This window comes from Saccostrea cucullata, unplaced genomic scaffold (genome assembly GCF_032062105.1).
Source record: "Saccostrea cucullata isolate Sc308-1 unplaced genomic scaffold, CSIRO_AGI_Scuc_v1 ctg1716, whole genome shotgun sequence".
NCBI lineage: Eukaryota > Metazoa > Mollusca > Bivalvia > Ostreida > Ostreidae > Saccostrea > Saccostrea cuccullata.
The window spans coordinates 1-24,987 of NW_026938586.1; the positions used below are offsets into that span (position 1 = coordinate 1).

At 33.7% G+C, this 24,987-nt stretch overlaps 2 protein-coding genes across 5 annotated transcripts; one reads left to right on the forward strand and one right to left on the reverse strand.

Moving 5' to 3' along the window:
• The first annotated feature begins 282 nt into the window (after positions 1 to 282).
• Positions 283 to 19,409, forward strand: LOC134250712 (rho family-interacting cell polarization regulator 1-like). 4 transcript variants are annotated; one of them, XM_062733076.1, is made up of 22 exons: positions 283 to 1,007; positions 3,368 to 3,698; positions 6,367 to 6,442; positions 7,707 to 7,730; positions 9,499 to 9,552; positions 9,690 to 9,738; positions 9,952 to 10,046; positions 11,261 to 11,324; positions 11,614 to 11,783; positions 12,078 to 12,223; positions 13,779 to 13,887; positions 14,029 to 14,562; positions 14,748 to 14,860; positions 15,109 to 15,319; positions 15,582 to 15,708; positions 15,809 to 15,967; positions 16,097 to 16,246; positions 16,390 to 16,539; positions 17,286 to 17,332; positions 18,481 to 18,564; positions 18,952 to 19,045; positions 19,233 to 19,409. In XM_062733076.1, exons 2-22 carry the CDS (start codon positions 3,373 to 3,375, stop codon positions 19,307 to 19,309), a joined length of 2,859 nt encoding a protein of 952 aa, XP_062589060.1. In that variant the 5' UTR covers positions 283 to 1,007; positions 3,368 to 3,372; the 3' UTR covers positions 19,310 to 19,409. The 4 variants fall into 4 exon arrangements, with proteins under 4 accessions (XP_062589060.1, XP_062589061.1, XP_062589058.1 ...); XM_062733077.1 differs by lacking the exon at positions 283 to 1,007 and adding an exon at positions 1,214 to 1,369; XM_062733074.1 differs by lacking the exon at positions 283 to 1,007 and adding an exon at positions 2,758 to 2,804.
• A 44-nt stretch (positions 19,410 to 19,453) lies between these two features.
• On the reverse strand, positions 19,454 to 23,144 carry LOC134250713 (uncharacterized). Its single transcript, XM_062733078.1, has 7 exons — positions 22,999 to 23,144; positions 22,532 to 22,703; positions 22,119 to 22,243; positions 21,853 to 21,967; positions 21,444 to 21,583; positions 21,150 to 21,188; positions 19,454 to 20,644 (listed from the first exon to the last, which is right to left on the reverse strand). The coding sequence occupies exons 1-7, from the start codon at positions 23,087 to 23,089 to the stop codon at positions 20,595 to 20,597; spliced, it is 732 nt and encodes a 243-aa protein (XP_062589062.1). The 5' UTR covers positions 23,090 to 23,144; the 3' UTR covers positions 19,454 to 20,594.
• Positions 23,145 to 24,987: the final 1,843 nt, after the last annotated feature.

The following is a 24,987-nucleotide window of genomic DNA, read 5'->3' on the forward strand; positions in this document are numbered from 1 at the left end:
AGTAGTTTATATTTCAGTTATTATTAATTGTCCATTTTATTGCAATTGTAAATTGAATTAAGTCTTGAAACATTTTTTATTTTGGCTTTAGTAATTTGCTGATGATTTTATGAGTTAATTAAAAATCCCCTAGGTAACCCACAGTTTTATCCAACAGAGTCACGGAGTGATGCAGGCTGATTCTTTCTAAAATCTCATTTAAAACAAAAAACACCAGAAAATAATTTTCTGTTGGGAGTATGGCTAGCTATTAGGCCAAGCATCTGGGGAGAGAGAGGGACATTGGCGGTAAAGTGTGTATTTTATGGAGATCAGAGGAAATGTCACGAGTTTATAGCTGCTAGGCTAATATAACCAACTTGTTGAATGCCGTTGATGTAAAGCCATTGCAGACTGGCATGTTTTCCTCCATGCTTTAGACTGTTTCTAGCCATCGGAAGTGATCAATTCAAAGTCGAGTGTTGTTTCTTGATAATTCTTCTGAATTGAACCTTTTCGTAATAGATTGGGGCAGTGATGTAGACATGTAAGATGTGTGAATTACCACGTCTTTATTTGAGAAGACTTGTTAGTTCTAATGAGCCACGTGTTTTAGGAGATTAGGAGATTTACGTAAAATTGGCTCCTAATGCAGTTATACATCACACGACAGGGCCACAGAAGTTATATTTTGTGATTATCTTGAAACTCTTCCTCTGCAGTGTGAAAAAACAATTTGAGCATTTTTTTCTCTTTAGTTTTTTTCCTCATTATGATGCTAACCTCTGTGATATTGTTTTTAAACTAGAGCGAGGAAGAGAGGGGAAGATAATGTGAATATTGATTGTTGATACATAAATAGAGTCACGCCTCCCTCACTATCAGGAACAATGGCAGATTAAAAATTTTATTGATACCTGTGTAATTGTTTATCTGAAGGATCAATCATTGTTTACCCTGGGTGAAAAGGATAGCCGTCTATTGAACAAAATGATGTTAGTCACTCAATCGCCAATCATTATTATAAGGTAAGAATGAAAAATCACATCAGCTGAATCAATATAGAGAGATTTTACTACGGAGTTATGCGTAATATGCCTGATGTGTGTAATCACATTCAAAGTATAGATCTAATTGCCGTGTATTGTTGTCATTTTTTTTTCATAAGGAAGGACATGTTTCTGTTATTTTGGAGTGTCGGTTTTCAGTTCATGACTTAATACCACACTTTGGGTGGAGTATACATACGTTGTAATCGAAATAGTGAGTTAAAACCTCTTGTTGAAGTCAGAAGCTTATTTATTCATGTTTTTTTATTGATGAGGATTAAGTGCTGATGTAGACAAGCTTTTTCTTCAGGATTTGTTTTTTAATTGTGATAAGAATCATGGTAAGAACTATAAAACATGCTGACTGTTTTGAGGGTGTAACATTATATAAGTGACATTTTTTGGTCATAATTTAATTGTTCTACTTATGGGAATTTTGTAATATAACACACAACGACATACTGTTAGCTTTATTACATAAGGCCCACACTGTGCTTTTCTCTCTTTAAATAGATCAAGTTTAGACTGCAATAGAGTGGTTTCTAATTTAATGAATTTTGTTGACCTAGAAAACTTAGAGAAAATTATTGGTACAGCAAACGATAGTAGAAAGCAAATATCTCCATGGTAACTGATTTTCTTGTGTATTTTTTATTAGAAGAATTTTTTTGTGTATTGATTAAGCCATGCAAGGTTGTCTGAGTTTCTGATATCTGATCCTTGCTTCTTGATACAACCTAATGCATTTGTTCCAAGCCTTTAGAAAAGGAGATTTCTATGTTTCAGCTGATTATTTGTGTTTTTGATAATCTTTCAGTACTTGTATCATCAGGAAAATTACTTAATCTGCAATTTTATCATGTTTGTACGAACACAGATGCTTTGATGATTATGGAATACCAACTTTAAAGCGCGTTACAAATGAAAAATCAGAAAATGGGATACTGTTTACAGGGAAATTTTTGCACCATTTTATTTTTACCCTAACCTGACGTACTTGTATGCAAATTTAAAATCAGAAAACGGGAGAGGAGAAAATATACATGAACCCAGGGCTCCTGAATTTCTGGTCAGGTGCTCTACCAACTGAGCTATCCAGCCACTGGCTGACTGCCACATCCCTCCCTCCTTAAAAGGTCTTTGGCCCCCGAAAGACCCCAACCCAGTCTCATCTGGCAGGCCTCTCACTTGTCAGTTCCAGGACAATCTGAGCACGGCACCCAATGTAACAGTATTGTAAAGAACACAGTATAATTTAATTTCTCAAAGAGAACTGTGACGGTGAATTTTAAAGGGTCATCAAACTGTTTGCAAGTGTGAAAGGGCGAAATTAACATGGTACAAAAATAACATTGTATACAGTATTTTCCCTCTAAAAATGAGCCTATTAATATTAAGTCTGTTGTTTTGGTCCTACTAAGTCTTCAGTAGATTCCATTGCATATGTATTTCTATGCAGTCTTGACATCATTAAGTTGTGAACTACCTGAGAATTTGGATTTATCTGTGAAGGGATAAGGAAGCTGTGAGTTTTGTTTATGATTGTTATCACCAGTGTCTCTGACAAAGACTCGGGTTAACTTTTATCTTCTTTTTTTATCACTATTTGTTCCCTCCTCTGATAGTGGGACATAGGGGTATACTGCACACTGCTCAAGTTACTGACTGTTTAACTAGAATGTGAAACATGGATGTCGGTTTCTTAGTGATGTGATTATCTCTGAGATGATCCACAGATGATAAGGGATTATCTACAAAGGAAAACAGGTTGTTCAGGTCTGATTATGAGTACTCTTCTTTTTATCTGGGATTAATGGCTGCTGTGTTCTTTAATGATTCAATTTTTCTGTGGTATCGGAGGTTGAATGTGGGTGCATTCACATAGAAATGATAGATGTGTATTTGTGGATAATAGCTGCAGACATATGCATGAAATATTGATTGACTATCAATGCACATTACCCCTGTTGCTTAATTCTATGCACAGCAGGAACTAATGAAAAGGTCTCTATATTGATCTCGATTTAAATCAGGGAATGATGTTAAAGATTCAAGTCTCAATTCTATCATATAAATGCAAAAATTTGATTCTCTCAGGCCTAAAGAGGGTCAATCATTGGTACAGTAAGTTCATATAGAAACTATATTTATAAGCAGAAGTTAATTCCCCAAACAGAAAATTCATCAAATTCAGTAGATCGGTTACCAGCAGAGAGAAATTTTATCAGGATAGGCTATAGCTAGCTGCATATAGACAGCAGCTGAGATATGATTTTTCATCAGATGATGTAACTAGACACTGCAATGAGTAAGACAGGGTTTTTTTCTCTTCATTACAGTTCCTATGACCAGAAAAGATCCCTTCCAGTTGGATAATCATGTTCAATTGGAGCACATCACACACATTAGTAAGTCAACGCCTGTCCTGAGAAGTCACTCATTTGGGGGTGGTCTTGTCATGAAGGCCCACCACGACATGCAGCATACCCCCTCGGGGGCACCTGTTCTGGGGGAGACGTTTCGTGCCCGGGGGCATTGGAGCCTCCATAAAAACTCCCCCACCACCAAGTCTAGTACCGGCATCAGCTTCAGGAAGTCACCGAGGATGCCGAAAGTACCAAGACCCAACCGGACTATACTGATGTTTGAGAGTGTTAAAAATGGAATAAGGTATGAAGTTAATGTAAAAATATTGATTTGGTGTATTTCTATATGCTAAGCAAAAATTGTGGAGAGGGCTTATTTAGGCAATGCTTATGTGCCTAATCCATTTTTCACTAAATATTACATTCAAAATCAAAATTAAGCTGAATTTTCTGTTACATGAATAGAATTTACCTGCAAATATTTTAAAATGTCAACATTAAAGATTTGGAAGATAAATCTTTTATGACATTAAAATTAATGTGCATATCAAAACAGTAATTAAAACTTCATGATGATAAAGTTTTCAGTAAGCAGTCACAAAAACTGAGTAAATTTGTTTTTTTTTGTCAAGTACATATTATATACACAATGTATGGAAAAGGTTAATACACTTAAAAATGATTGTAGAAGAGAAGGGAAAATATTTGTTTTGCAAATTATGCAAATATTTTATTTTCTCTCATATTACATAGTAGTGCAAAATTTAACATCAAAGGATAGGAAGTCCTAGGGTATTAATTTAGGTAGGCAAGCATAGATATTAACCCAGATATCTAATACACAACAATATTGAATTATGACTTTATTTACACAGTACTTAACCTGAATTCCATCAAGTTTACATTAATCTGTATTTTTTTTTTCAATCGTAATCATGTCTATTTCTTCTGTTATGAACATAATTGTATTGAGTAGCATTTATGATGATGGGTGTGTCTTATTTATAGTGTCTTTTATTTTGTTGGTAAAAAAAAAATAATGTTTTAAAAATGTATAAATGAAATAAAAAACATATTATAGAGCAATAACTATTACCAATGATTTAATTTATGTATTTTCTTAGTGGTAGGTCTAAAATTTTTATAGATGTTAAATTAATCCTAAAATCTAACAGGAAATGGGGTCGGTGACAATGTGCTTTTACAATGTGACAAATGGCTAGAGGGAGGTACATAATTAGCTACAGTAAATGAGCCAGTGTTTTTTCTGACCCAACACTGAAACTTTAGTGTATATGTTTGAAGTACATCGGAATTCGAAATATGTGTTGACCCAGGATGAGTATCATCACTTTACCTGTATTTACCTGGTAAATGCATGGAAAAGTTCAACAGTATTGACATATGACGTGCAATCAAAAACTTCAAAAGTACAGATACACTTATGATATGGGATCAAAAACCATCAAAAGTTCAGATTTACTTCTGGGAGTGGAAATAGAAAGGGTTAAAATTGAAGAGGCATGCCTGAGTAATGGGTTGGTCAATTCATCATCAGATTTTGTAGGTAATGGGGATGGCTTGTTTCGTGTGAAATATATACCTGGCTCCTGTGATCTTGACGTGAAGGGGGTCGCCCGTATATTTTTAGGTTATTGTAAATATAGCCTACCCACCATGGAATGTATCATTGAAACAGTCCTTGAAATAGATCATGTACTTATAAATATAGTATGACTGAAGGCTACACATTATTCAGTAATATATCATAGTTATGTAATGCTCATTATGGAAAGGAAAATATTATGATATTAAATATACAATACCTTTTAATGGATGGAATGCTGATATGATATTTTACTACAAGAAGTTGAATACATACATTGAATACATAATAATGACATGTTGAATTGAGAGTTCTTTAGTCTTGAGTTGAGTTTAGGGAAAATTAAAGGGACCACAAATATATTTCCCATCTGTACAATGTACAAGTTTGCCTTTAGCAGAGCAGATGTCCCAGATGTTTAGAAGTCCAATATCTTAAGCTCATCATTGTCAAAGAGAAATTAAAAATCCCTTATTATCTGAAATCATCTACTTAGGGGCTTATAATAATCGACATGCATTGTATTTAAGAATCCAGTCATAAGTCATCAGTGTATGTCATTATAATCATATAATATATGTTAAAAATCTGAAAACTGCAGAAAAGTGACTCACGATAGAATCTTCCTGGGTTCGCGTGATCTTGATTTTTGAATGAGCATTAGTCATTTAGAAAAAAATCTAGGTTTCTTCCTCCTGAAATAAGACGCTTGTATAAACAAGTCGACTAGCAGAGTGTAGCAGAAAATGTTTCTATTTTCTTGTCATCATCATGTTGTTTTTAAAAGGAGGCAATTAATGTCTCTTTTTGACAGCGTTTACTTGTTTTTTTTAAGTGGTATAAAGGATGGAGACATGTTTCTGATAGAATCAAGGCTTTACATGTAACATGAATGTCCAGAAATAAAACCCAATTTTAGAATCATCCCTAAGGTTTTGAAATAACAGGGCATTAAAAAGTTGAAAAGTCATGGGTTCCTCTCCTAAGAGAGGGTACATGCAAAGGGAGGGAACACCAGAATAAATGGGGGATAACATGATAAAAGTATAGGTGTAGAAATTCCCTGGCCCCGGGTCTTATGCATTGCCAGACAACCCTGCTCTTTTCATCAGTGGCATTTGAGTTGATACATTTTCATTAAATGTGTAGCGATTGGGTCAAAATTGTTGCATAAAAAGAAGTTTGTATTGCTAATCTATTTAGAGATTTCCAGTTTCATGTCAGAGTTTGTTTCTCCCTACAACTAAAACAATAATTTGCACTGATGTTAAATATTGTCAGCATTTTTACAGTATGACAAATGAAGGAGCTTTTTTAAGTATGCATGGTCATTGCTCAAGAGTTTCACATTTCTTGTTTTTTACAGAGAATTTATCCAGGCCACAAGGGAAGATATTGAGGCACTACATTCCAGAACTGTTGACCAGACCACCACATCTCAAGTAAGAAAATCCTATCTACATCAAAACACCAAATCCAACACCTAAACTAATACCAAACCAGGTCCAAATTGACATTTGTTTATACATACCTTTCTTCCTTGGTCCAAGAGTAACAGTTCCCCTTTGAAATAAATTCTAAAGCAGGCTTGGGGTCAATTACTTTGAAATGTAATTAATTACTTTCAAATACATTGATAATTTTGTCAATTACTTGCAATTACAATTACATTGATTTTTTCAAAAGTAATTAATTACTTTCAATTACTTTGACAAATGTAATTAAATACATTTCAATTACTTCAGGCATTCACGTGGGTATGAAGGGGTTCACACCTGGTCAAAAAGATATAATGAGTGTGACACACTGTATAAACAAATTAAACATTAAGAGACAAAATTGACCTTTACCAGTTACACACTGTATAAACAAATTAAACATTATTATTGTAAAACACAATCCTATGCTACACGGTGTATAAAAACAAATCCATATTTTTGAAGGAAATACATAATATCTATCAATTCATTATTTTCTATCTTAAAATGAATAGAATACAGGTAAATCTAAAAGGGGGTCCAAATTGCTGTAAAACAAATTAACTTCTAAATAATAATTGTTATTTGCTAGTGGGAACAGGGAGAACTGAGATTTATTAAACATGGGAATAAGTAATATAAACCCACCAGTATAAAACTATGTATCAGTAGAAGACACCTTTTTAAATATAAACTTTCATTTTGAAAAAAAGTAATTGAAATGTAATTGAAAAGTAATTGAAAATACATGACCTTTTTTGAAATGTATTTAAATACATTCAATTACAGGGCTCAAATACAAATTAAAATTTGAAAAATGTAATTAATTTTAATTACTTTATTCAATTAATTTTCTTCTGAAGCACAATTAATTACAGGGAAAAATTTGAATTCCAATAATGATGAATTTTCTTCAATGTACAAATGTGAATTTACTCTCAAAGTACCATATAAAATAAAACATACTTATTGTGAAGTACTGGGGACATAAAATTTTGCTTTGATACATGTATAAATGTAATGGTATATCTGTTAAGCTCATGATAATATTAAACCCTAAGGGAATGAAAATCACTTCCCTACAAACATAAATTCATTATAACCATGTTCGGTATAAGTGGGTTTTACTGTATTTTTTTTGGAAAATCTACCTAATACACTGATTTTCATTTAACATCTATAAGTATAATGACTGAAATTAAAATTTTAATTAAATTGAACTCTTTAGGGAAGATTATTGGAGACAGACAAGGTAATTAGACACAATGTGTTGGTGATATGTTCCTATATTGAGTGTAACTTTGTGGTTGTGAGTTGTAACAAATGGGGAAGAGACCCTTATCCAGCATGAGTTTTGTTAATTAAAGTATTCTAACGATGTGCATCTGCATGACCATTATAGCACTTTTTGTGTCAATGTTTGCACTTTGCAATGTGGTAAAGTTATTTCCTGAAAATGTTTTTTTTTCTTGAACATGAAGCAATATACAAAAAATACAGCTCATATAAATGATATAATGTACAAAAACTTGAAAGAAAATGTTGCTGTTTTACACCTGACTTTCTGTTTATTTGTGTTTGGTCGTAAGTTTGCGTTGCTAAAACATCAGCTGTGTGTTGGAATGGTGCGTTTTCTGTTATTAGTTTTTCCCTGCAGATGGTAGGCATTATTACTGTGTAATGATCAATAAGTGATGTTATAGTACTGAGGGGTTTGTTAGACCCTCAGAGAAACCTACATGAGTGACATGTGAGCCTACGTCATTATAAGGATCAATATAGACTGATTACACAGTTGGCCCACTCTGATCTAGAAGTAGGAACTATATCTTAACATAATTAAAGTGATCCTTATATAACCTTCTTAAGAGTGAAGTATTTGTGATGGTTTATTTTAACTTAGTTTTTGAAGGAGGTTATATGGGAGTATTTTTATTTTAAAGGGCTGGGGCATGTATGTAGAATAAGATAAATTTTAATTACAAATATTTATCCAGGATCATAATCATATTGAAGGCATAGAATTAAATTTTTTTGCATTTTAGTATTAGATGTGTTATTTCCATGTTCCTGTTAATTGTTATGTCTTGAAACTCTCCCACATTTATCTAAGATGGAAGGAATGGGTATAGGGATAATTTATATTGTTATAGTACAATGCAAGCAGTAATGCATATACTGTGATTCATGAATGTGACTCAGAAATGAGTGCATGGCAATTTCATGAAAATTAGATATATTATTTAAAAGTTTCCATCTTTTCACAACAAGTAATTGGTGTGGCATTTCTAATGTATCTTTTCTAACACTTCAAACCAAAAGGTCCCCCTATCTTAGATCTTCACTGTAAACAAATACCAATACACAAAGAGAAAATTTTTACTTTCAACTTAACTACCAAATTTTATGGAGATGGGCTATTTATCATTATTTTGGGACAAGCAGTGCAACCTTGTTTTCCAATCCAAATTACACTTTTATATGGCAACTCCTTAAAATTTTCAAACTGACAAACAGAAAGGCCCGCAGGGAAAAATAAAAGAATGATGGCTTCCTTTGTTAATAAGCCAAAATAATTTGGGAGAAATGTCACTTATTCCATCTATATTAAACTTCTTGGCGGTTAAATGCCACATCTGTATACGTCTTATACAACTGAAGAAAAAAATAATGTTTCAAAAGAATTAAGTCAGTTGTGCCCTATGGAATATTTATGAACAGTAGCATGCAGATGTAATTCATCAGTTTAGCTACAATTCATATATGTAAATTCACCATTTGTATTGTATGATCTTTTTTATATCCAAAGAAATGTATGACCAAAATAAAATTGAGTCAATTAAATTAGCAGTGAAAAGATCTGTTGTTTCCTATATTAAAATGTCTTATTAGTAGTACAGCGTATAAAATTCAAAACATATCTGGATATGTATATGAGAACCTAGAATTTCTAAATGAAGACTAACTATTTGCATATAATTTGTTCCCCGTTCTGATCTAATCATCCTTTTTTTCTATAGCAAATCAAAGCTGCCGAGAGGTACATGAAGAGATTAGAATTCCATCTGGCCAAGGTAAAAAAAAAAGAAACATATACTACATTATAATATATAGATACACAGGAGAGAGAGAGAGAGAGAGAGAGAGAGAGAGAGATGTATTCTAATGTACTTGTAATATGCTTTATACATGTATAAATTATAAATTACAGATAGAGGAACTCCATGACCATTACCGTGTTCAGCAACAGATGAGAGAGGGTGAGTTCACAGTTGATTGGATTACTAGTATGTGTTAATTTGCTTTAAAAAATAATATTATGGATACTGAGTATGTTCACTATCAGTCTGTTGAAGTCATTTATCCCTGTTCTTTGTTTTCAGTAAAGTCTTTTTTTTGTATAAAAAATATGTGTCTGGATTATATATATGTAAAGTTGCATTGTGAATTTAATTCAGTTATATTTTTTTCAGGCACCAGAACAATGCAGAGAGCATTCATTGTGTCACCCCACCGAAAGAAAGACTCGATGGAGAGAGTGCGATATGGGCTCAAGGAGTGCTCCCAGGTGAAATATTGCACTCTTCTTATCTTATACTGCATCATTGATTAAGATAGAAAATTTAGTATGGCTTGGCTGGAATAGCCTTTATAGTGGACATTAATAGTGGTCCAATGGAAATTAATCAATAGAGTCGGACATTGTTTTCTTTTAAAGATTTTTCAGTTTTTGGAAGAAACAGAGCAATAAAACATGGAGCAGTTGTCATGTTTTATTGTACTCTTGCCTGCTTTAACCTGGAAAATCTTTAAGTAGTAAATCATGGTGGACATTTGTGTCAAAATTTTTTGTTTAGAGTAAAGCACAGCTTCAAAGAAACAGTAAAAATGACAAGCATACATCATTCAGAGTGTCACAGTCACATTTCTTGGTCATATTTCACTCAACTGCTACATCAAAAATAAATTCATTTTCATTGCCGTGTATTACAGATAGGACATTTTATTTGAATTATTTTAATATTTGAAGGAAGACAGCAAAATTAAGGAAGAAAGAATAAAGTTTTCTTTTTTTTTATTGTTTTCCTGAAAGAAATGTAGGGTTTGTAGAGTGAAAGTACCGGTACCTGGTACTGTAATTTTAAGCAGTTTATATAATTTTCATTTCTAGGAATTTTCTTTCAATTTTTACACACATTAAAAAATACTACATGTGTTAGATTAATATTATAAATGTTGGTGGTGTTTGTAAACTTGTCCTTAGAGATAAATATTTATTTCCTGGGTATTTCAACTTAATCTGTCCATTGTTATGAAGTACTTCCTTGATATTTAATATTGAAAAAAATGTTTGGGGGGAAAAAGATCAAAGATTTAGTGATGGCAAAGTTCAGTAGTATCAGATTTTATAAGAAAACCCTTAATTTAATGAAATCAGTGTGTCCAGCACCAATATAAACGGGCCACAAAGAAAGCATGAAATTTTTAAGTAGATTTATACCCAAAGACACTTTGATCTGCTGGAAATGATTATGGACCAGTCCATCAAGGTGTCTCTCTACCTTAATATCTTCTTTTCAAGTACTTCAAAGCTATCTTTCAAAAATCTTCTTCTCAAGCCTGATGTGAACCACTGTTTAATTATTTTAATATTTGAAGAAAACTTGTTTTCTTAATGAAATTGATGTCGGGTTCACATATAGTTCAAGGAAGATGGTGATGTGTTAAGGGAGGCAACTCTGTGCACAGAAAGAAATAAGCAATTTTTGTTTTTTTTTGTAGACTATGTGCTCTATAGAGGCCCAGCTGGAGGCCATGATGGGGACTTTCTCCTGTAAACTCAAAGGTAACCCTGACCATCAAGAAACAAATTTACAGCCAAATCAATTAAAGCATAAGGAAAAATCAAAATATACATACATGTATTTTGTTTATCTTGAAAGAAAAGTAAAAAAACTGGCATGAATTCTCATTAAGTGGCTAAAGTCTGGAGATTTTACTCTAGAATGGTTTGATTCCTTATTATGTTGCTTGGTATAACGCGTAGTAATGTATAGAGATTTTACTTTTTTGGAATCGCATAATTCTTTAAAGGTTGTTTGGTATGAGTAATGTATGAACATTTTACTCTTTAGGAATGGCTGGATTTGCCAGACTTTGTCCAGGAGATGTTTTTGAAATTGTGATCAAACATGGCACACAGAAGTGGAAGTCAAAAGGCAGAATAGAGAAGAATGGGACACAGAGATGGGATAATCCGGATTTCAAGTTTAAAGCTGTCATTGGCGATGTTTTTAATATTAAGGTAAATGTATCTTATAGACTTATCTTCATGCATGTTTTTAGGAAGAACTATACATTCAACTTTAAAACATATAAGATTTAGTCTCCAAACATCTGAACATCATTTGCAGAGAATTTGCATAAAGCATCATCTATCCCCCTCCCAAAACTCTAAATCATAAAAGGACCCAGAATATAAACAATGATGAAAAAAGTTAATTTGGATGCTGTTACTTTCTCAGCAGATTGTTAAAAGGCTTTATGGTGAAAGCTTGAGGTGTACTCTATTGTTTAAATGCATTATTGATGATTTCAGGGCATTGAGTTAAGGCTGCTCAAGTCAGTGACTCTTGGTCAGAAGAAATGTGAAACCAAGGACTTGTTCTCTGCCAATCCTCAACTAATGACAGTCAGCATTAACACAAATGGCTCACTCAAACTCAGTGTTATAATTATCTGGAAGTAAGTACACCCACTCAAACTCAGTGTTATAATTATCTGGAAGTAAGTAAGCTTGCTAAAACTCGGTGTTATAATTATCTGATGTAAGTACACATTCAAGCTCAGTGTTATAAGTACACATTTGGGTTGCTTGCTCAAACCTAGTGTTGTAATTATCTGGAAGCAAATAAACAAATGGCTTGCTCAATAACTGTGTTATAATTACCTGGAGATAAGTACACAAAATGAAAGAGATCATAGTAGCTTGCAACCAAAACAGCAATTTTTTTCCACCCATTGGGAAAGGTTTCAGTACCGGTTCAATTGGGAAATATAACATCAAAGAAGAACAATGAGAATTTTGTCTCATTTAATGAAATAAAACAAATTTTGCACCTATTCCAAGGCTCTCGATTCCCTATATCTGGGGCCGATATTCGGCCCCGTTCCCAATGCAAAAAAGGTACCTTTTTTCCCAAAAGAAAGGTGTAAATTTCCCAATTTCCATAGCAAAATATTAATTAAAAAATAAAAGTCCATGAAACTTAATCGCAAAAAAACCCAAACGAAACACACTTGCAAATGAAAGTGAAACTGTACTACTATTTTAAAAGTTCGCACGAAATGCATTCGTAAACTGGTTCTGGGAACCAGGTTATTGTTTTTACAAAAATATGTACTAACTATGAGAGCAGAGTATCTTGTCATGTAGTTTCAACAAAAAAACATCATATTGGTTTCAAAAATAGACATTTCATTTAAACATTAGTAAGCTGCACCTAGAAACATACCCACGCTTCAGCATGTTCAGTCTCGCGCTGTATTGGTTAGCAAAGTTGTCCATGTGATCGAGGAAATTCGGGACTACTTGACTAGCGACTGTCACTCAGAAAGACATATAACCGCAGTTATCAACACTCAAAGATAGTAATGACAAAGTTAATGTACTTTCATAAATAGCCTATGTACCCATGTTTGTTCTGTTTAACTGTTTATTCAAAACCAGAGTTAAATTGATGACAAAATGCTAGAAAAGCAAAATTTGAGGATTTTTTTAATGAATTTTGGTTATCCAACTTCTCCCAAAATGATGATAATTTTCCCAATTTGAATGGCCCCGGCCCCAGTCCCAAAAAGTGGTGAGAGAGCCCTGTTACTTCCAACTTAATTACCTGTAACTATGTGTTTTAAAGAATAAACAGGAAGTACTTATTGATTCTTTTATCAATGTCCCATGTTTTCAAATTTTCATGCTTTCAATTTGTCAAAATGTATGACACTACGCTGTTTACACAACACGTCCCACCAAATTACCACTTTCTCGATTTAAGCTTAAGTGAAACAATTAGTCAACTTGTACAATGTTTCATTTTTAAAAAAATATGATGTCATCGTAGTCTGTTGCTTCACAGTTGAATTGGGAATTTTTGGTCACATTTTGGAAAAAATAACGTTTTTGGCATTGGGAACGGTGCCGTTTTTATATAACCAGTTATATAAGGAAAAAAAACGCTGCAAAATGAAAGCTCTCTGTGTTTATTGTTTGAGCTCATTTGTTAATTGACTTTACTTGCAGTCCTTTGGATGGGGTGGAGGAGACAATGCCTTATTTTGATGTTCCTCTTCGGCAGCCCAGCGCACCTCGGAGGAGACCTGTGTCTGTTATGGCACTAAATGGAGAACTGGTAAGAGGCCATCAATCAGACTGAATTGTTGCTCATAAAATGATTTTATAATTCTGTTCCAGTATCACATAAATAAAGTTTAAATAGGAAAAAATGGTAAAGAGAAATTTACTAATTTATCCATCAATTTAATTGTTACAGACACAGAGTGACTTCCTGGGACCTGAGAGAAGATACTCTAACCCTGTCAGTCTGACACAAACAAAAGACGATAACTTTATCCTCAGAACTTCTGCTCCTCCTACAGCCCACACCTCACCCAATCACTATGGAAACCATTTATCCAGCCAATCAAATGTCCTGTACTTGCCTGGTGCTTCCCCTCAATTCATGAACCCCCATTCTCCTCCAGTGACTTCAAAACTTGTTGCCCCACCAAGGCAACAGATTCCTCAGAGATATACTGTGTCACAACCGAACTTAAACTCTGGGCTGGGTGCCTCCCCCACCCCCAACAGAATTCCACAGTTTCTGTCCAGTGGATCTCATGATACGTATGGTAATATGCACTTTAATGTGGCTATGGGACATGGAATCACGTTGACTAAAGATGAGCCAATCCACATTGAGGATGCTCTGAACAGCTTGAGTGCCAGTCTGGAGGATTACCATGGGCAGTATAGAGAGCTGGAGAAGTTAGAAGATGTGGTGGTCATGTTGGAACAAGTTCTTCGAGTAAGTACTAGCTATGTTAATAAATCAAAAAATTCCTTGAATACATTTCAGTCTTTAATCCTTATTCAAAATGTGTATATTGAAATGGCAAAACATAAAATCACGTTAATATGAAAAATAAGGTATTTTAAATGTGACTAGAATATCTTGGCAGAACCTGTAATGTTTCTCTTTTCTGATTACAGAAGGAGTCTAGATGCAGTTCTCGGACAGGCAGTATATGTGTGTCTGTACAGGATGCCCTCGGTGCTTTCGATTTCCTGGATACCGAGGTGACAGAGGAAGGGGAGACAAATCAGTAAGTAGTTTTCCAGAACTGCTTCCTTAGCATTTTTGGTTTTTAGATAGATTAAGTTTTAGTTCATAGCATACTTTGAATAGTGTTGCAACTGGCAATTCATAAATATCACCAAAGTAAGATTTCACATTTATGTTATGAATATGCATAATGACTGACCTAATTCATCCTAACAAGGCTAGCTGATACTTCATAGAAAACTCTGATCCTTTTATCCATTCCATGAAATGAAATATTTTCTGTTTTAGGGAGTCTACACTTTTTGAAAATGTGATGTCTAGTCCTGAGTCTACAGCTAAGACAGCAGACTCTGGCATTGAGTCACTGGCCAAGCGGTTGTCAGAGGACACTAACCTGGGTTCCAGTGAAGGTTCAAGTCCTCTTCCTCCCAGCACTGGAAATGAACACGTGGATCAAGCCCTCGTGTTTCATCTGGTTTACTGTGAGAGACTACTGGAGGTACAAAGCAACATCATTTAATGAACAAAATTAAAATTGCAAAAAAAATACTCAAAAAGAAATAAGACAACATTTGTTTCAACCATCCAATCCAATCATTTTTTTTACAACCGCATTTGTATTAAAGGGAAATAACTCTTTCTCTAATGATAAAATTTTCTCAAGTTTTGAACTTGAAAGGTAAATTGCATGTAAAGGGGAATAACTCTTCCTGTAAAAATAATCATTTAAATTAAAGAAGCCTTTGTTTATAATTTTGTAGAGTTTAGGAAGTTTTGGACCACTAAAATGCAGGGAAATTTATGCTCTGGACAGACTACAAAAGCAAGCTGAGATTATAGAACATTTAATCAAGATTTCCCAGTCACACGATATAAATCTTCATGCCAGTAAGTGATTAATACACATATCTGTAATTTTTACCTCATTGCTATTCAAACAAAGGAAAAGAATTAAGATCATTTAATTCTGATTTTATTAATTTGACAGTCATGGCAGAGCTCAGTGATGATAAAAGTTTACGTGAATTCTGGGTGAGGTGCACGGACACAAATGTTCTCTACATTCACCCAGAGAAACTCGTAGGTGCCTTCGAACAAAAGTATGGAGCACAACTTCAGAGTAAATACAGCAGAGATCCCAAGAAAGGTCTGTATAAATTATTTAAATCCTGGCTTCTCTGACATCTTGGATAATTTCTTGCACATGTATTGACTCTGGAAATTACAACAATTTTTATAGGCGATAGAATTGTAAAGTTTATTTTTTCATTGTTAGTGTTGAGACATTTGGTAATGAGGATCTTAGATGTTCCCAGCTATGACCCAGAGAAGGTCAAGGCCACATGTATTGTCACACTTCACCAGTTCCTGCAGTACTTCAAAGATGAGGGAGGCCTTCAAAATGTAGATGCAGTAGCTGCTGAGTGTAAGAATCCTTCACTGTTTATATGAAAATTGATGCTTAATTCCTCAGGAGGGGTTGGGGGATAAAAAAAAACATAATAAAAATTTATAAACATATGAAATGTATGTTATAATGTTTTAATAGAAATTCATTGTTTATTTTAGTGCAAATGATTGAAAAACTCTGTTCTGGGAAACAAGAGAGTATAATCAAATGTGTGATGTCCCTCAAAGGAACCTTTCCTCCCGCACCGTGCCTCAAAGTAATGGGGGCTCTTCTGATTAGTGGTAGTAATGAAGTAGCCAGGACAGTAGGTAAGTTCTACTTTGGCATCTTGATCACCAATGTTTTTGAATACTTGGAAAATGCCAAATTCACACTGCAGTGTAGACTAAAAAATATATGCTTTGGTTTCATCTTTGATATTTAACCTTCTGTTATCTAGAATTGGTTAGCTCCCAACATTTAAAAGGTACATGTATTTAGGTTTGAGTATAATATATAGTTTATATTTGGTATCCCAAATCATCTAGATTTTGATTACTTGAAATCTGTAGAAGTTAACTTGTGGTTCACATTGTGCTCATGAGTTAAAACTCCAACCCTTTGAAGAGCTCTGTAAAGTTGTGTTATATCAAGTTAAACGTACATGTATAGATGTTTGACTGATGTTGATCTTCTTTTCATCATTTATATTTGATTTGGTTTATATTATGAAAATTCCTTTCTCAAAGGTTTTAGTGCTCTTCAAAAAATTCCTTATTTTAATTCAGACTTGTCACACTATAAAGGGAGATAATTAGAACATTTCTAAATTGTGCAAATGTATTGGTAACCATTATAGTATTTGTATACCAGCTAGTTTATGGAATATGAATGATATTTCTATTGAGAGATAAATGATGTCCATATTTATGGTATGAATAATATCTCCATTACCAAGTGGTTAACGAATTCACTGTTTGTGGTCATTGGTTTGGCCAGACTTTGTCGTAGGCGTAAATATTGACTAAATAATGCCATTCGGAAGTAATCAATGTCACGCTTTATTGGTTTGCAGAGTCCTATTTGGAAGACATCGCAAGAACAAAAGAGTTCAGGGACAAGGTAATGTAGACCTCATACGTCATGACTAATGAGCCTTATAACCATTCTCAATTTCAAGAAAATTTACTGCGCATTGATAAAAAAAATTGTCTAAATCATTTTGACTTTTGAAATATAATGTTTATAGAAATTAGTGCCTTAATTGTTTTGTGGGTCTTTAACAATACTCAATTTCTTATCAAACAAGAAAATTTACTGCTAATTTAAAAAAAAAATCCATGTTAAGGCCATATAAAATTAATCTTTAGATTCTCATCCCCGCCCGCCCCTCTCAAAATGTCCCGCCCCGATGTTTTTATTTTATTTTGGGTATTTTTATGTATTTTTATTCAGTAAGAATTTGGTTCAAAGTTTAAGAGTTATCTCCCGTCTGTATTAAAAGTCGCGTGTCGCTATTTATAGCAAAAACGCCATGTGAAGAATGGAGAAAAATCGGCAATAAAAGCAGTTTAAATGTGTAAGGAAAAGATAATTTGTCAGTATAGAGAAGGCAGAGAAGAAAAAATAGCATAAACACATATAGATACCATCACTGGCAGGAACAAGTATGTAGAGAGATTGTAACTAAGTAAAAATAGACGAGGAAAATGACACCTGGTCAAGTTATATATAACGATCTCCAGCTGTGTGAATTTGCTTTGAAATAAAAAAAAATCTACAACATCGTAGATAGACTTAAGAGAAGGCCTAGATTTTTCAGTAGAATAATTATTAGAACATTTATATAGATTTTGGAAAATAAGAAGTCACGCATACGTACACAATTAATTTATTGGTATCCCTACCTCATTTTGTTCAGGGTGTGCCGTATAATGTGTACTTGATAATTTGTTAATTAACAATAAATATTTAATTTTTAAAGCAAAAATTTTCTTTAAATATTTAAAAGAATATGAAAAGAATTAAATCTATTCATATTTGCATTAAGGTAATGAAAAAAAAAATGTGTACGGGGCGTCCATTGTTTTGTTGATACTTAGGCCTATATATATAAATTAACAATTATAAAAAATAAAAAATAAAATCCGCCCACCCGCCCCAATTTTTTAGCAAATTAGGATGAGAATCTAAAGATTAATTTTACCTGGCCTAATCCTTTTAATTCTAAGATGTCATGTTGATAGATATTGGTTGTCTTTGTTTTGTAGGCCTTGCTGGTGTTTGTGGAGGGTTTGGAGGATAAGACACCAGAGATTAGGGCGGGAGCTTGTGAAGCCCTGGGTAAACTAGAGGTAGGTCTAATGCACAATGTCAGGAAAAATTACTTGCAGGATATTATATTGTTTTCACAACTTAGACCGATTTGTTCTACATATCAATGTTGTAGGCCTCAAAGCTTCCCTATACATGTATTACTGTAAAATCTCATTCTCATGGGGTTAAATTCATTGTTTGAGGAAAAATGTTGGTTCTTGGGGATTTAATTTCATGGATGAAGAATATTTCAGAAGTTGTGTATATGAAATTTTATATTTCGTGATGAACATGAATTAGTGGATCTCTTCATACCCCGAAAACAACGAAAATAAAACCCCACAAAGTATTACGGATTTCACAGTAAATAAAATGCAATAGTACCTTGCAGTAGACTGATTTTGTTTTCCATTTCCATGTTGTAGGCCTCAGAGAGTATAGAGCAGCTATCGTACCTTTGTCAGACTGACACCTCTACTGTGGTCAGGGTTCGATCTAAACAAGCCCTCTTCTCTTTTGGTAAGTAACTGACCGCATTTGTCACTGAATGGTCAAGGACATAAACCCTACACAATCTTCTGCAAAAGCATTTCTTTTCATAGCTCAAATGTGGTGTATGAGCCTCACATGATGTTTTACTGCCTAATATACATACATACATGTACAAGGAGAATTTCTGCAAGTGTTCTTTTACTTTGTTTTATAGGTGAAGTTGGCCGTCATGCATTCGAAGAAATTCAACTGTCCACTCATGGGTTCCAAGGACTGCAGGTTAGAAAGTAGTTCAGAGCTGGCCGAGTACACAAAGGTCAATCCCTAGCCATAGGGGCACACTTCAGACTAAAGTGTAGGATCTGGAGGGGTATGAAATCGTCCCACCTGACCCAGTTCATATGAAGAGAGAAGGGGAACACAAAAAGACATTGATTACACATCTATATCAGTAGATTATTTATTTGTGTCATGAGAATACAAAATTGATCCATTTTTACAAGCAAATAAATGGAACAGACTAGTTGGCACACAAAAACATTGACAACCATTCCAAAAACTGTGTACCAGACGATATGTAAATGTGGAAGTGCTTGCTTTATATTATATTTATGTACAGTACTCTACAAAAGTTTGTGCCTTGGTTTGTTTATTGTACAATTTATCAAACCTTGAAGCATTTCTAGGTTGTTTGCAGTTTTATGATACCAAGCAGTTGTGCAACATGTAAAGAAAAAAAAATTGGAAGCAGCATTATTTATCATACATATATGTAGATTGATATTAAAGTGATTGAGTTTTTGTGCCAAATTTGCCACATTTTACATGTAATGCTTGCAAAATTAAACATTTACTTTAAAATGCTTTTCATTACAGTATAGATTTTTATACATGTTATGTAGATTAAAAAGAATACTTGCATTCAATCATTCATTTATTGATGTTATTAAAAGTACTACACATGGAACTGCTTTTAACCAAAGATTTACGATATTTGCTATAAAAATGATATTATTGTCTTTGTGCAATATTCTGAATGCAATTTAAACTGTTCCCTTTTACTTAAACTTTTGAAGTTTGTGAATCTGCATATTTGTTGCACAAGTGTATATTTAACTGGACATCTTAACTGATTTTCTTGAAAGCATTCACTTCTAGGTACAAACCAATCTGGGTTTTCTTATTGAACAGACTTGCGTGAATTTTTTCCTATTATGCTGTATGACTGTGTTCTTTGAAAAAAAAGGTCATAATGCTTGCATTAATTTAAAATATATGTTATAATATTGTTTATGTTTATAATGTTATACCTAGTCAAAATTATACAATGTATACAACATTAAAATGTTTAAAAGAGGGAAAATGTTTTTCTTTCTTTCAAACCCATGCTGCAGCTAGATCAGTATCTTTCACAAATTGATTGCTTTCTGTTGTGAATGAATACCATGGTTCAAATGGTTGACAGATCAATAAGTTAGTTTTTCTCGGTGACAGATGGTGGGTCTTCTGAACAGGAGGCCATATAATGTGGTAGTGTGGCCCAGTAATGTCTGATTAGATCTTGAGTGAGAAAACTTCAGTCAAAGAAATCGGAGTCAAATCCTAGTGGTGTGTCAAAAGGAAGGCCTAGAAAAGAGAGAGGATTGAAGTGTCATAAACTTGTACTTAATCAAAATGTGTGATGTCAATGAAATATTTGTCATAATATAGCCTGGTCCCAATATTATAAATAGATCATTCTGCCTAGTATAAATCTTAGAAATAAGCCATCCGACCCATCCTATTCCAATTAAAATGCTGCAGACAACTGATAATGCTTTTTGTCAATATTTCTGAATTTTATAAATTAAAATTAGAAGAGCATATGAAAATTTTAATATTGTCCAACTTTCTGTACCCCCTTTTCCATTCAAGGGGACATCAAGAGAAGTGTCTGATCAAATACAAAACTAGACTTAAATTTACAGTTGTTCTCTGTGATTCCTGAATTTAAGGTTACAAACGTTAATTGCCTCTTAATTGAACTGTCAAACTTCGTACGTTTCCCGTTTTATGATGAAAGTTTGACAGTTTTATAATATCTGGCTATCAATGCATGTGCAGATGAAGGTATATGTCTTATTTTACGTACCATTTAAAGTATCTTCTGGTGGCAAAGTGAAAGGGTAATCTGCATGATAAAAAAATTAAATATATGTATACACTATTTTTTTTTTTGCAAATATTACGACACTGTCAACAACTAAAGCTAATTAAATGAATTATTTAAGTATATCTATGAGAATGTAGACGATATTTTTGACATTGCACCGATGTTAGTCAGTGCACTGTGCGCACTGTAAAAGGATCCCGGAAGACAATTACAAATTAAAGTACATGTTTTATAGGGACCTTTTTCCACTGTCACTCTTTTCTTCATATATACCTTGAGCACACTCGTAATACACGCCGAGATGAAGAAGATGGAGGCCTAGGGCGTTTACAAGAGGTTTTACGGCATCACCTTCGCAGTCGGGGCCTTTCTGTAATATCTGATTCATACATGTTTGATACTCTGAGATGGCCCTGAAAATATTAACAGAATACTGTTTTCAAAACAAATGACACAGAAGAGAATATAGTTTCATCATTCTCATTTATATGTGTATGAATAATGACTTTGCAGAAAAAATGAATAAATAAATAAAAACTAGAATATCAGCAGACCTTAATTTCGGCGCAAAATCTGCAGAAATCACCTTTGCAACTTGATATTAAATAAGGGAATAACAATCATTTATTCCAATGAGAGTTATCTGTCTTATCAGATGGGCCAATCAACCTTAAATTCTTACTGGCAGTTTCTCTCGTTATCCCTTCTCCTCCTGCTATATGGACCTATGCTGTGGGTAATGCCTTGGCATAATGTCAGTCTCTTTCTATCAATGCACACTAACGAATTTGTAAACTCTGGAAAGACAAAAACATCGATCGTAGCATGCTAACTGTTCAAAGAAAGAAGAAAATTATAGAGTAAAATTTAAATTTGTCTTATTTAATTAAACATTTTTAAAGCTAGCTTTTAATTAGAGTACCAAGCTTTCAGATTAGGTTAAGGTACCTTTGATGTTCTGGCAGGCCTGATTAAGTGGACCGATGAGGTGGTGCCAGAACAGGAGAACAGACGGACATTTGTCCACAGGCACGGTGGTAACACACTGCTTAGCCGAGTCTAGAGCATCAGCTCTTTAAAAAGATAAAATAAAATTAGTTTTAGAGATAATAATCTCGGTATCAATTTGCATTTACAGATCTTAATTTCTTTTATTTGCCGTTAACGCTGAGTTTGGATGGGGAGGGAAAGGGGGAGGGTAATTTGACGTTTGACGTCAACACTTTGATCAAATATAGAAGAGATAGCTGACAAACTTAGTTCGTAAAACAAACAAGCAAAGAGACAGACATAATGTATAATCCTTAATGTAAGTCATTAAAAAAAATCCAGTCATTTTCAATACATTGGAGATTACTCACCGACAGGCATGCGTTAAGTTGGCATCAAACAATGTCTTCTGTATATCGATGACGTTGGTGACAGTTTGGACTCCCCAATGGGACAGACATTCTTTTAAGCCCCGGTCCTCGCGTTTGCGATTTGTGTGTCTGCATCCATGTGGAGTTGCTGGCCACATCAAAAGAATCATCCCTAAAATTTAAGAAGAGAATGGGGTTAAGTTAGAATTTTATTTCGAAAAAAAAATAATTTAGAAAAGAAAATTAGAACAAAAAAAGAATTTGAACCTAACATTGATATTAAAAAAATCAAAACAAAAACACCCCCCCCCCCCAAAAAAAAACGCGGAAAAACAAAAATTACGGGAAAAATAATAATCACACCAATCCTCAGGAAAAATTACGTTTAATACACACAGAAGCAGACTAAACTACATGTCAACTATATTTAATTTTTTTTTTCAAGTATAAATATCAAAAAGACTTACCCAAACACAATGGAAGGTGAACTTGAGAGAGAATCATTTTGCCAACCTTTTCTGTTTCTGTACTTGGGATTAACTGACAAGATAAATTCATCCCTGTGACCTATGCACGTAAACAAGCAAGTATTGTTACTTTTCACATCCGCAACGGATGCATTACAATGGTAGCTTTCTTTGGTCAACAGGAAAATTATCCTTAACCAATACAGCCACTCATAGTACTTTTATCTTCTGTTGCACGGAGATTGGGTCAACAGAGGCCCATGTTTGTTTCAAATGTTACATAATCAGTACTTATTTTTCAATAATAAACAAAGGTTACATTAAAAGGGTGGGGGGGTACCCAAACACCATGGCCTTGTTCGTATTTTCTTCGTGATGGAGGCAAAAAACCCGATTACGTTTATAAATTGATTGTATGCGCATATATTTATTATTCAAATAAATATTGGAGTGAAAAATATTAGGAAACTTGATGTTTTCAAATCAAATTAAATTGTCTTTTTAAAAAGTTAATACATAAGACCGTAGTGACGATTTCCTGTACATATTCCTTGTGCAAAGTGAGGTACATGTATGTGATACAATTCAAATTAATTTTCAATAGGTCTTTGTTTTACACAAACGGTGTCTATACCCCCAAAATCGAAGATTCGGGGGTAAAGAGTATTTTCCCCGTACCTCAATCTGTCTATCTGTTTTTCTGCATACATTTGTATACATTTACCTTAGATTGCCTACATGTATATCTTTTGATTGGATGGCGCTATGGCTTTCATACATGTACTTTACATGTATAGTCCTTGTGATAAGACCTTTTTTGTTATTAACATATTTGACCTCTTGACCTTCATCAAGAAATGTGGTACACTTTTCCAAAAATTTACAAACTTTAACCTTGACCATTACTATTGAATAGTTGATGCAAATGTTTTCACTTGTGTGTTTATCACTGCACGACCTTTCCAACGGTATAAATATTTTTGACATTGACCTTAGAGTTCGTCAAATTTAAAAAGAAATAGTTAATCTTCATGGCTATAACACTTTTGAAACAGTTACACGTAGTACCAGGGCTTAATACATGTACAGGTATTTCACAGGTGTATTCCTTGTGACAAGACCTTACTTTGGATACCAATAATTTTGCCTTTGACCGTAGAAAAAAAACGACAAGTTTTTACCATTTGACCTTGACATGGGAGTTCGATCCACTTTTAAAAAATATTTAACCTTAACCATAATGTTTGAATGATTGATGCTTGTGCTTTCTTATTTCACAAGTGTATTCATCGAGAAAAGTCCTTTCCTTGGGTAACAACGATTTTTAATCTCTATTCCTTCACCTTGAAGTCTAACTTGCATCGAGAAAATTAACCTTTGCTGTAAAGCTAAATTGTCATACGAGGGCATCAGTGTTTCAGAAACACACCTATAATCATTTAATTTATGCTGAGAGTAGTTTTACAGATCGTGAGCATAGCTCCTGGTTTTGTAAATGTAAGTTGATACATGTACATGTATATACTGTTTAAAACCTATTGCTAAATGTCGTAACCCTCGTACCAGGGAGTCACTAATAAGAAACCTTACCTACCTAAAAGTGCTTTAAATTTAAACCCTTGAAAACTGATTGTGACCCCTTCCGTGATCTCGACCTAATGGTCATTATTTATTTAAACTCCATGGAAATGCATGCGTACTTTTGTTTAGAAAATTTGGATATTAAAAGAAGCTTTTATAAACATTTTCCTTTATATTCCCATGTAAAATTGTGACCCACCTCTGCCCAAAGGTCATGCCTCAGGTTAACTAAAATCTGAATGCAAGGTTAGCTTGAGAGAGATTGTATAAAAGTGACCAGAGCATAATAGAATCATGTTGTACACAGTTTATGCTTTAAAGAATAAATTTTCATATAATTGAATTCGCTATGAAAAGAGGAAAAAAGTAAAAATAGATATGATAGAATAACGAGAAAAAAAACCCCAG

What these genes read in the sequence shown, in the direction of transcription:
- LOC134250712 (XM_062733074.1), top strand. Translation starts at nt 2,765, where the DNA reads ATGATAAGGGATTATCTACAAAGGAAAACAGGTTGTTCAG. An exon ending in AGTGTTATAATTATCTGGAA is followed by an intron (nt 12,224 to 13,778) that starts GTAAGTACACCC and finishes CTTTACTTGCAG; the next exon opens with TCCTTTGGATGGGGTGGAGG. An exon ending in TGAAGTAGCCAGGACAGTAG is followed by an intron (nt 16,540 to 17,285) that starts GTAAGTTCTACT and finishes ATTGGTTTGCAG; the next exon opens with AGTCCTATTTGGAAGACATC.
- LOC134250713 (XM_062733078.1), bottom strand. Translation starts at nt 23,089, where the DNA reads ATGAATTTATCTTGTCAGTTAATCCCAAGTACAGAAACAGAAAAGGTT. An exon ending in TCACCTTCCATTGTGTTTGG is followed by an intron (nt 22,704 to 22,998) that starts GTAAGTCTTTTT and finishes CTTAAATTTTAG; the next exon opens with GGATGATTCTTTTGATGTGG. An exon ending in GATAACGAGAGAAACTGCCA is followed by an intron (nt 21,584 to 21,852) that starts GTAAGAATTTAA and finishes TAATATTTTCAG; the next exon opens with GGCCATCTCAGAGTATCAAA.